At 41.8% G+C, this 12420-nt stretch overlaps 1 protein-coding gene across 1 annotated transcript in view; it reads left to right on the plus strand.

Moving 5' to 3' along the window:
* The window catches only part of LOC310962270 (MAM domain-containing glycosylphosphatidylinositol anchor protein 2), a gene marked incomplete at its 3' end in the record, with an annotated part of 180361 nt that overhangs the window by 90556 nt on the left and 77385 nt on the right, over positions 1-12420 (plus strand). Inside the window, exons 4-6 of the mRNA XM_083934673.1 lie at positions 4449-4645; positions 8292-8424; positions 10010-10279. Coding sequence (XP_083790799.1) covers positions 4449-4645; positions 8292-8424; positions 10010-10279 — 600 coding nt within the window. The remainder of the gene's footprint in view (positions 1-4448; positions 4646-8291; positions 8425-10009; positions 10280-12420) is intronic.

Genomic DNA, 12420 nt, shown 5'->3' on the forward strand with positions numbered 1-12420 from the left:
AGCGCATTAGCTCCATCTAATGGATGCATAACGTAACCCCAGCCTTGACTGTAGCGTCTATTCAAGCGCCTTATAATGCAGTGCGCCTTATATATGAAAATAGTTTCAAAATAAGCCATTCATTGAAGGTGCGCCTTATAATGTGGTGCACCTTATAGTGCAGAAAATACAGTACTTAGAAGATCTGCCAGGACATCGCTGTATTCAGAAGCATAAACGTAATAATCACTTACGAGATATCACAATAATCATGACATAACAATCAACGCTGGGTCCCAAGCCATGTTCCCATTACCATTCTGTGGTAAGGTGCGCTCGGCTTTCTTATTGTATGATGTGTCTGGTCACTGTTTATGTGTTTATGTTGGCGTGACACATTCAGATATCACACACAGCACTCGCCGACATCACTGAGAGCTCGTCTCTAACTCCTCAGAGAATGTCATCGGGTTTACTGAGATATCTCCGTTTCACAGGCACCTTCATCGGAGTGGACTTATTGCAGGAATAGATGCATCATGCCCTCGCCCAGCCTCCAAACGCATCCATCTGCCGCCACAATTACACTTTAGTATGAAGCAACAGCTGACACCAAATAGATACAGCTTGCAAGAGCTGGTTATTGTGGAGTGCAAGCGTGAGATAGAGGTCACTGTTGCCAACGAGTGGAGAGATGGAGGGAAATGAAATGTTCTGACAGTAAATTACATGCTGGATTCACATATTCCATCAGAGGCTTCTGCATTAGATGGATGTTATATATCACCGCTGTGGCTTATTAACCTTTTGACCCACATAAATAAAATGCATTAAAGCGCGCCGTTCAGCAAACTGAAATTACACACCACGGAGATCATGTAGTCTATGTTTTATTTGTGCTGTCTTACTTGACTTAGTGTGTTTACATATAGTGTAATGCCTTCTTACAGGACATTAATTCATGCATCAGCGTGGACATATCTCATGCTGAACCCTCACTGTCCATTATCTATTTGATTTTATTTAAATGAGGCGTATTTTAAAAATTCACACCAACCCCAGTGGTCGTATGAACAGATGCCTTTTAATCTGGTCAGAGAATATAAGGGCCAGAAATTAAAGTCACCTCTTATTGCTTTCCTTTTTATGTGGAGGTGATTCTACCTTTTTTTAGGATTTACTTTTAAACTCCAGCTTCTAAAGCAGAGTCTTGAAGGTGAGGTCATTCACAAGGCAGGCTGCCAAGTAATAACTACCCTAATCTCTTATACCTCCTGCACATATTTCTACCAAAAAAAACATACGAAAGAGAAAAAGAGAGCAAGTCACCCTCATTTGGAATGAGTGCAGGAGACATCTGCTGTACGGTATCAGCACCTCATTAACCCTGCATCTCGATAGCAGCCATTTAGAAGTTTATACACTCGTCCCTCCTGTTCCTCTCTGTTTCCCCCTGACCACTACCCTCTCTCTCTCTCTTTTGCTGCCCTTGGCACAAAAATAAAAGCAAATTGCTTATCTTTGACATAACGCGGCTGTTTTCACTCATGAAAGACGTCACACAAATGTCATTCAGGTCAGCTGCTCCCGCTGGTAATCAAGCTGGGACGTGATTAGGTGGAATTAGACTCTGTCGCTCATGGCTGACAGCCTGGGAGCCAGATAGGTCTGCTCTTCCCTGGTGACTTTGACAGATCAAGCAGAGAGACAGGTAAAAACATCAAAGCCTAGAAAGAAATAGAAAAAAAAAACTTGCATTAGATTACCACCTGAGAGACAGCCCCAAAAAAGGTGTGTGTGGGTCTGTACGAGGATGTTGGTGCCTGTGTGGGTAGGTGGAGTGAGGTAAAGTGTGTGAATTTCCATGCAGGTGTCTGCTTTTTTGAGGGTGGGGGGGCATGAAAGGAAGAAGATAATGTTTGATGTGATAATGAAGCACCTTCTTTAATCCTCATCTTCTCTTTTATCCAAACCACTCACTTGTGCCTATTTGTCCAACAAATGTTTTGGTAGGCCTGTAAAGCAGAAATCTCCATTCTGCTATTCAAACGGGAATATCAACATGTTCAGGTTTTCTTTGAGTTATTCTCACTTGAGGAGAATAAAAAGATTGGAGATAAACTGAATGTTGTACAATTCAATTCAAAGCGCTTTATTAGCATGAAAGTTTCAGTAACAGTGATGCCAAGACGGTTACCTTTTTATTTCTTCTTGTCTTGTGTGACCTCACGCACGCGATGTGTCTTGCGTTTGCACATCCGTGTGTAATACTGTCTCTGTGTCTTAATGTCAGGGAAACCCAGAGCTTTGAGGCTTGTCATGGTTGGTGGGAGTGAGCAGGAGTGATGCTAAGGTTAGCTCGCTGGAGCGTTTAGCTGTACATGGGCAGATTTACCGGCCTGTGAACCCATAAACCTGCAATTACAAACCCTAACAACTCTGGCGCAGGCGGCCTGTACACTGCAGTTTTCCTCTGAGCTCAGGGATTTAAGCTTCGCAATCAGTCAAGCATGACTTCAGAAGCTAATTGCACAAGAGTGACACGCACTCATACACACACACACACACAACATCCTTACGGGGGAATGACTGATGGTGGAGGTGGAATTTTGTTTGAAATTCATCAAATTTTAATCCAGTGCGTACATTTCCATATTTCCATATTTATCTCTTTGCGCTCCTAGCATCCACTTCCTCTCTTCATATCATTTCGGCCCTATTAATAGCTCAGACCGCTCTTACCTAATACACAAACACACAGACGCACACAATCTTACTCCTGTCACCACGAGGGGAAAAAAAATAACAACCTCCTATCACGTCTGGCGTACAAAGACACGTGTATCCCAAGGTAGATTGGGCTGTCAATGAATCACTCCATTCCTGCCACAGTTGGTAAATTGACTGTTTGAAGCAGGAAACAGATGAGGGGGATGCTGGGAAGAGTCACTGATAAGATGTAGGATTCATACTCTCCTCCTCCTCTCTATAATGAATCAGTGTATTTACTTAGCAATCCGCTCCTCTAAAATGGCCCCACAGTCGCTCTGTCTCCTCCAGAGTGTTGTCACCCCCTCCTATGTTTTTCCCCACCCCCAAAGGTAATTGCTCTTACCTGAGACACTGTAATGGATCCTGGATGAAGTATTGACCGCTGCTAGATTTTGATTAAGGGTCTGTAGGGCAGAACATGTCTTTAATGAAACTGAGGAATCAGCATTCTCTTGGAGGTGCGTCGTGGCTGGATGCTGTGCACTGTGGCCCACAGGCACCTTGATCAGGACCTGATCCTCAGCGAATCCAGAGGTGGGCCACAGCTACTGAATTAAAAGGGATGAATTCATCATTCATTAGTAATACCTAAAGCAGGTGTAGTTTTTCTCTGGAGGTTTATAATGATTAAAGATTCGGGTATTCATTTACTGTAAGCGATTTGCACTCTCTCACTCACATATTCGCACAGCGGCTCTCTCAATCACTCAATCATCCACCTTGTTGCTCACTCACTGATGCACTAACTCACTCATTAATGCACTCAATAGCTCTCCCCTTGATATGCAAAAGGTCAGCCTTTATCATTTAGAATTTTAGCATGAGGGATAACTTGCATTAGCTTCTTTCATCCTCTCCCTTAAATTGCCTTTTTGCTTGTGTTAAAAAAAACTGATTGCATCTCGGACGGAGATGAAAGGGAAACAGCTAGCTCCCCACGTTCTTTGAGCGTGCAAATGGACATAATCTAAAGGGGGAGTATTAGCATGCTAAAAGACACCACAGCAATGATGAACACCATTTGCCAAGGCTTAATGCGATAGCCGGGTAAGATGATTAACTTTGAATCCATTTAATCAACCACGAGCGCTTTCTCAAATAACCAACTGTCGAGCGTTGGGGTAAAACTTCCCTCAGATCTGTTAGGAAATGGGTAAAGTAACAGATGTGTCGAATCACAGTGTCTAAATCAGAGGCCAGCCAAACATTGTTCTTTGAAGTGTGGGACATCAAATATCATCTTCTGCACGGTATTTGTCATTCTCGCTCGTGTCTGAAGCTCACAATAGTGTGACTTCGAACACATAGCAGCTCGCTCATTGACTTGGAAGTCAATGTGCCCTTGGGCTGCATCCTATTGACTTAAGTAGTTCAAGTAGTGGGCTCCTCACCTGCTTTCCCCCATCGACCCCTGTGTGCATGCTGATAACTGGCTCATCAAATGCAATGAGATTTCAGACTCTTTCGCTCCTTTAACCGCAATCAAATAGTGAAGATTGCATTTGCATTAACTGATAATGTAAAGATCTCATACCTGATTTGTTTATTATTGCCACCACAGCTAAGCAAATACATATTCACTTGTAAAACGTGGCCCGTGTGACTGATAACGGAAGGGACTCTTCTATTCATTTGTCGATTGAACAACTCATGGTTATTGATAGCTTCCTCCTCTGTGTGTGCGCTCCCCTTCGCAGACCTTGATGACCCGGTGGTGACGGTGCACCAGAGTATAGGAGAAGCTAAGGAACAGTTCTACTATGAGAGGACTGTGTTCCTGCGCTGCGTGGCCAATTCAAACCCGCCCGTCCGCTACAGCTGGCATCGCGGCAGAGAGGTCCTAACGCAGGGCTCGGACAAGGGAGTGGAGATCTACGAGCCCTTTTTCACTCAGGTAAGAGGCAACGGGATGTGGATGAATTGATCAAATCAGAGAGCATAGTAGATACAAAACTGATCAAAATCTATTGCCTTAAAAAAAATGATTTATTGTACTATCAATCTTAATTCAAATACCTTTTAAGAATGCATTTACTTAAGCAGATGATCAATCATCCACTGTTGGTCATTGTTGTTCCTGTTCCCTTGCGAGGGACCCTGGGGGCTAATTCATTGACCAATTCTTAAACTTGATTATTAAAGACGGTGTTATTGAACGTACATCGTAAATAATGTTTGAGCAATTTTGAATGAAACAGTGTGATGAACAACACAGCTTATGGTCTTATATATATATATATATATAAAGTATGTACAATGATGAATATAATGTACTGAATTTCATACCCCAGGAAAACCAGTTGGTGCCATTGGCATCAGTTAATGAGGATCCTTTTGTACATATAAGAAAGATGTATTTTATTCACTAAATGCCACCCAGATAAAGACTTTAAGTAGAATGTCAAACTTGAGGACTTTAACAATCCTAAGTGCTTTATGCTGGCTGTCATGAAGACATGCACCTCTCGCCCTCCCCCGCACATTACAAAGAAAGGATAAATGGCTGATACCAAATACAGGGTGCAAAACAACCATAATAAGCTTCTGAAGGCAGAGCAAAAGATGTGTTCATCAGGAGCTACATTTGCTGAAGCTCTTTTAAGCAGCGCTCTCTCGTGTTAAGAGGTGCACTCATCCCCAGTGGAAACCTGTGTATAACCAAAAAGGGAGGGAAGGGGGGGGGGGGGGGCTTTTTAGATTGAAGCAGCAGAGCAGGTTTAGAAAGTATTAACATTATCACATTTCCCTGGCACAGCGCTCTCGCCAGGAGAGGCTGTTTGCAGGTTGTAGATTTGTATTCATGATTGCTAATTTATGTGTAAAAAGGATTGTTGCTTGGTAATGTTTGAGTCACAGTGGATAGTGAGCAAAGCATTTCTGCAGCAACAAAAAGAGTGTGTTCACATCAGCTCATGAATGACCTGATGATGAAAAAAGTATTTTGACAGTAACAGTCGTATAATTATCTCTACTAATCAAAAATAATACATGCATGAGACTCTAAATGATGACGTTCATCAACCTCTTTTGAAAATGAGAATGTGAACCAACATGACACACACACACACCTGCATATACACAAAAGAGATAAGTAAGCCACAGTAGCCAGTTGATGACTCAACACAACATCTTGTTACTGATGTGACACATTGCAACGTGAAATACTGTTATAATTGTGTTGCTATTTAATTTCCCTCTATGTATTGGGTTGGTTAGTAGCATTGGGACTTTATTGTTTTTTGTTTCATAACCCTTCTCCAACCATAACACCAGCCCTCGTTGTAAAAGCTATGGGACAGTAATAGCTGTACTCATTAACCCTATGAATAGCAATAGCAGTTTCACTAACCCTGTTTCACAAATTTGCATGCATATTGAGTAATTGCAGACACATGAAGATTAGATTCTCTTCACAATCAGTTCCCACGGTTGCGGATTTCCTTTGCAATTTTGGAAATTGAGAAACTTTTCCTCTAAAAAAGACTCTTATGCAGTCAACAAAGACCCCATTGAGACTGCTCTGTCACTAGTAAGGCAATTGTAGTTTCTTGAATTGATTGAGTCAAATGTGATTTGTATTTTGAACCGGGTCGCAGCGAGAATGGGAATCTAAAAGAAAGAGAAAGACATGCGAGAGAGGAAAAGAGGCTTAAGAAACAGAGAGTAAAAGGAAGTGAAATGGATGTTTGGCCAAATTGAGAAAGATGGCTGGGGACTAATGGAGTGGGCGAAGGAAGACCGAAGAAGCTGTGCGACTGGGCCTCATCTGACACTTTTCCCTTCTCCGGCCTGCTCTCCCTACCTCTTTGCTCCTTCGTCCTGCCCTCTATTAAAGCTTTAATTGGGTCTGAAAATATGAACGCAACCCAAACCCAGAGATTAGCTTTGTGACAGTCCATACCCAAATAAATCCTGACTAAACTCCAAGTAATTTGCTTATATAAATGGCTAATAGCATTATTTTTCACCAATATGTCTGAACTTGCCTGAAACATGCTCCGACAATCGAGTTACAAATTCATAACTGTACCAAAATCAAGCCTAAGGGGGTGAAGCTTAGTCCATTAGAGCACAGCCAGGCCTCCATTTTAGCCTGGCAGATTTGTGAATTAAGTTCGCCTCCATACCAACGTCTCTCCATTAGTCTTCATTCCAGCTTTATTCCCAAGCACCTTTTTCTGACTGACTACCAAATATGTTTCATATTCCCACTGATGCTGCAGAAATGCAGAGGTGGCTTTTCACACTCTGTACAGTGAACCGGCTCATAATTAAGTGAGGCCCAGAGCGGTGCTTTTATTGTTGATTCTCTATCCTCTCTGCTGTCTGTTACTTTCTCCTTCACCTCTCTCGCCATCATTTTCCTACAACGTGCCAGAGAAAAGGACAATTATAGAAAGTACAAACGAGCCGTTTCTCATCCCTCGTCAGATTTTCCCCCCTCTTTACGATAGTCGATATGTTTTGATGTTTATGATGGAGTTTGATGTTTTTTCAGGGTGTTTCAGGGTTTGAGCATGCTGTCTTTAGAGGAAGTAACCATTAAAGCCCATTTAGCAACATATTGCTCATCACCCAGTTAAGGCACGTGTCAAATTTTTCTATAGCCCTTTGGTTCAGCTTCCTCGCTCATTTTCTCTCCCCGTTGTAGTGAATTTAGTCGTTTTTCTGCTGCTAGCATGAAACATGCCCTCATTTGCTTGTTTACTACCGGCATTTCAAGTTCATTAAGCGTTTTTTTTTAGCTTGTGTTCCCAAAGACAAGCATTTACTCCCTCAAATAGATCGTTTAAAACATAAAAACGAATCAGGAGATTTTCCCCCTTTACAGTGACGATGCACTCCTCCATAGTTTTTGTTCTTTACTGACAAAGCAGAGGAGGAGACAGAGAAAAAGAAAGGATGAGGAGCGCAGGGTCCATGGCTTATCTAATACAATTAAGTTATCTTAGCCTCACTGGATATGAGAGACATGAGGGATCGGCATGTTGTGTGGACTGTCGCAGCATGTGGTTGACTCATGTTTTAATCTGCCCCCTCCAACCCAACACCCACACATTAGAGTCAATCAGATCAAAGGTTCCCATCCTCATCATAGTCTACTGGGCGGGGCTCTTGGTTGACTGGCCCAGCTGGAGTCAAACACACATTATAAGTGAGATAGCCGTTCCTGTGGAGGGATCCCCTGCCGAGCCCATCCATATTTCTGTAATGAAATGTTGAAAATACTGCAGGGTCATTGACTGGAACATAATCCACATGCTGGTTTTAAGCCAGTTGACACATTTATTTCCGTTCAGGCTACCACCATCATTTTTTTTAGTGATTTTACAGTAATATTCTTGATCTCCACTAACTTTTCTTTTCATTTTGGGCTTCATTAAAACTGCATACATATTCATCTCTTTGACCTTTCTTTGGAGCTGTTTGGCCTTTGTCATCGCCGTCCCAGTGCCTAGTTTTCTGCTTTTATTTTACTTGATAATGTTGATAGTTTTGCACACATTTGCATACCAGTGTTGGTTTGGTCTGAGCTGCAGGGGGAAACGAAGATTTTGAAGCTGAAGAACCTGCGTCCTCAGGACTACGCCAACTACAGCTGCATCGCCTCTGTGAGAAATGTGTGTGGGATCCCTGACCGCAGTGTGATCTTCAGACTCACCAATAAGACAGGTACTACTCTGCATTGTCATTTTATAGTCATAGTTTACCCTAAATTACCGATTTTGCAGGGATTTTGATATCACTAGGTAGATTGCAATGTGAAATCGGCAAATTCCATAGCAATGTCTTAGAGGTCCTACACATTAAAAATGTAAGATACCCATGTCCCCTTTCTGTAACTGTTCTGTGATCATGGTGTCTTTCAAATAGTCATATTCTTAATTTTAGAAAAATAAAATGCTCCCAATGAAAGTTGCCACATTACTGTCAACTGCAATGTTTTTTGGGGTTCGACAACTAGGGGTCACCAAAGACATTTTACAAAGGTCCCATTTTGTAAAGGTAAAATTTCCACATCTTTTTCTGTTATTAAGCAGGGGACTATTGCACAAAACCTAGATAAGGGATTAAGCCTGGATTTTACGGTTATCCTGACTTACTTTATCCATTAATCGGTAGCACAAAAGCAGAGGTGCATAAGTTACAATAGAGATTTATTATGTGCTGTTAGGCTGGTCTGTTTGAGGCTTGATTTATCCTGTTCAGTCAGATGTCACTCTGATCAGAAATCAAACTCATTTCACAATTATACCATTATCTTTTAGCCTAGCCTGCTTATTTTTTATCACCCTGGTGTGAAAATGTAACGACTACATCGTCAGTAAAATTTTATTATTTTTATTTCAACAGAACCATTTTGGCAGCCTCATTTGAATCATCATGTGATTGTTTGTTCATGCAGTCAGAGGTTTGATTAATAGACTAGGATTAAATATAGCTACACAATATTGCTAATTGTTGGGTGGATTATAAATGACCGATAAAGGTGCAAATGTGGTTTCAATGAAGTCAGTATTAGACCTATAAGGGTCAGAGAGAGAGAGAGAGAGAGAGATTTGAATGGCTGTCACCCTGGCAAATTTCCGGAGTAACATTACATTCCACTGGCCACATTTAAGGGTAACCTGTTCACCTGTTAATTTGTGAAAATGACAATAAAAACAAATGACAAGTGTTTATTTTTTGACCACCAATACATTCAGTCATCACGATTGTGCCTGGCAGCCTTTTTCCATTGTTGAGTAATAGCTGCCATTTTTCCATTTATGAAAACTACATAAGATAAGATCAGATAAGATATTGCTGATATATTAGTCCCACATCAGGGAAATTTACATGCTTCACTTCCTCATAAGTTTCCATTAGGACTCGCTGATCGGACATAGAGAGGAACGCTGCACGCGCCTTTTCCATGTCTGCATCAGTAAATCTGTGGTTGACCTTGCGGTCTCCCTTTGAAAGCCGCGAACGTGCGCTCATCTGAATTACTTACACCTGGCTTCACATAGCCGCCCCTTCTCATCCTGGAAATGAAGAAAATGAACATTTTCTTGAACATTAAAGCAAATAAACATGTTGTAGTAAAACTCAAAGTTCAAGTATGAACCTAAAAAATGAGCATAATATGGGACCTCTAATAAATGTACTTGGACATGGAAACAAAGAGATCTGACATATTCTGCAACTGTCATAACTGCCATGTTGTCCATCTTCTGCCAATATTTCTAAGACTCCACGCACTCTTCCTCCACAGCCTCCCCATCCATCAAGCTGCTGGTGGAGGATCCTATCGTGGTGAATCCCGGCCAGACGGTATCCTTGGTGTGCATCACCACAAGTGGAGAGCCACCTCCTCTTCTCACCTGGATCAGCAGTAATGACAGTCTGCCACAAAGGAGCGTGGTAAAGGGTGGCACACTCACTCTCCCAGCCATCACCTCAGATGAGGCGGGGGTCTATAGCTGTGTGGCCAGCAACAACGTGGGAAATCCCGCAAAGAAGTCCACCACCATTGTGGTGCGAGGTAAGAAAACATAATTGCATGACCTGATATACGTCTGGTGCACCTAAACGTTCAGTGTAACATAAATAAAGAAGACATTGTGCAGTCAAATGTATAATAACAAATGAATGATGAAGTCATCAAAACTCAGCACAGTATTGTGTTTTAGAGTTCACTTCATCATAGAAATGTTTATTTCAAAATGACACATTTAACTTTATAATGTCCCTTTATGGCAGTGGAGTCATCAGTGCCAGCACCGTCACCTTTAGCGACTGTCAGCTAACTAGCTCTTTCCTGCTGGCTGCAGCAACTAAAGAGGAAGACTCCTTGTGGCTTTGCAGAGTTGTGTGTCTTTCTCTGAGGACATTTATCGAATCAAGAGGCTGTTGATGTAACTCGAACAAAACACCTAGTCCAGGGGTGGGCAATTCCGGTCCTGGAGAGCCACTGTCCTGCATGTTTTAGGTTTCTTCCTACCCTAACACACCTGAGTCTAACAATAATCATACTGTAACAAGCATCAGCTGCTTGATAAAGAGCAAATCATTAGACTCAGGTGTGTTGGAGCAGAGAGAAACCTAAAACATGAAGGACAGTGGCTCTCCAGGGCCGGAATTGCCTACCCCTGACCTAGTCGCTGCTGCTAACATTAACCCTTCACTGGGAAGCTGAGTAATAAGTTGAGCTAAACTGAAAAACACAGCAAGTTCGCTACTAATTAGGTAGCATGTGCAGCCAGCCAAACTCCATAAAAAGCCATTATGAATTCAAATATGACAGAAAATAAAATAATAATTGGGTGAAATTGGCATTAAAGATAAAAAAAGAATCATAGATAATAGATAATCCCCTATCAACAGATACACAGAAGGTGAAGGGTATTTTTACCTATCAACACGCACATTCTATGTACACTAATGTTTTAAAAAAATACTTTAAGATTAATATTCAAGACAGGCAATTTTACCATCTTTAAAGAAAAGCCATTTTAATGTGAACCTTCAGAGATGCGACATGATGCGCGAGGAAATCTCCTCATACTCCTAAATTGACTGTTATTACTAAGCTCGAGGATTAAGGGTGGTGTGTGACTCGGCTTTCGTCTGTCACATAACACAGGATTCCAACGCCCTGAATGGTGAAACCGCAGGGACCTCTCTGCAGGTGACTGAATAAAGGCGCATTAATTAGTGGAAGCCTTACAAACAAAACAGCAATCACGGGAAGATCCAAATGTGAATTTCAACTTTCAAGAGAACATCATTCACACACAAACGGGATCACATTTGAATCAGAGTTCAGCGGATTGGGTTCTCACAGTTTCCTCCTTTCATCTGAGAGATTATGCCACAGCTCCATCATCAGGTCGCGTCTGTGCTCAGCCTGCTTGGAAGCATTTATTTATGCAGCCATATACTCCCCTGGATGAAAATCAAATCATCAACAAATCATTTCTGATGGCCCCCCTGACAGATAAACCCCTTCTCTGCATTGTGAAAGTGCCCATATAATTGAAGACTTAAGAATTGAGAGGTTTACATCAAAGAGAAGGTGTCAGGTGTCCCGCGGCAGCATATAAGTCATAGCGCACTCACTGCAGGCAATAAATATCACGCTCTCGTCGATGTGTCATACGTCTGGAGCTGACAATGGTTTTCATATGGGATTTTGATCAAATATCCTCCAAACAAATTCACCACCTTCTTAGATATACATGATTGAATACACACTCATTGATGTGTCACATTTACAGCTGCAGATCATTGCATGCACTTGTTAAAAGTTAAACAAATGTGTATTATTCTGCTTGACTAAATGTCATGCAGGATACATAGCCATTGATTTGTCATGCAGTGTGAAAAACAAGGATTCCATTCAGTAGCAGGCTGCTACTATTTGGCTCCAAATAGGTACCAAAGCTTAATCATATAACCGTAAGCTCTTTAGGAAAAAGTCATATGTGTAAGGACTGGGCTGGGAATCTCTAGGCACCTGAAAATTCAATTCTGATTCCGAGCGTTCGTGTCCAGGTCCCTTTTCCCTTCAACTTCTTAAGGGCTTATCACGCTGGATTCTCTTAGCCCAGGGATACGCGAATTCAGTGTGAAATGCTTTGAAGATTAAGAATTTTGACCTTTTTCTCACACACACAAACACAC

The sequence above is a fragment of the Echiichthys vipera genome (assembly GCF_963691815.1).
Source record: "Echiichthys vipera genome assembly, chromosome: 19".
NCBI lineage: Eukaryota > Metazoa > Chordata > Actinopteri > Perciformes > Trachinidae > Echiichthys > Echiichthys vipera.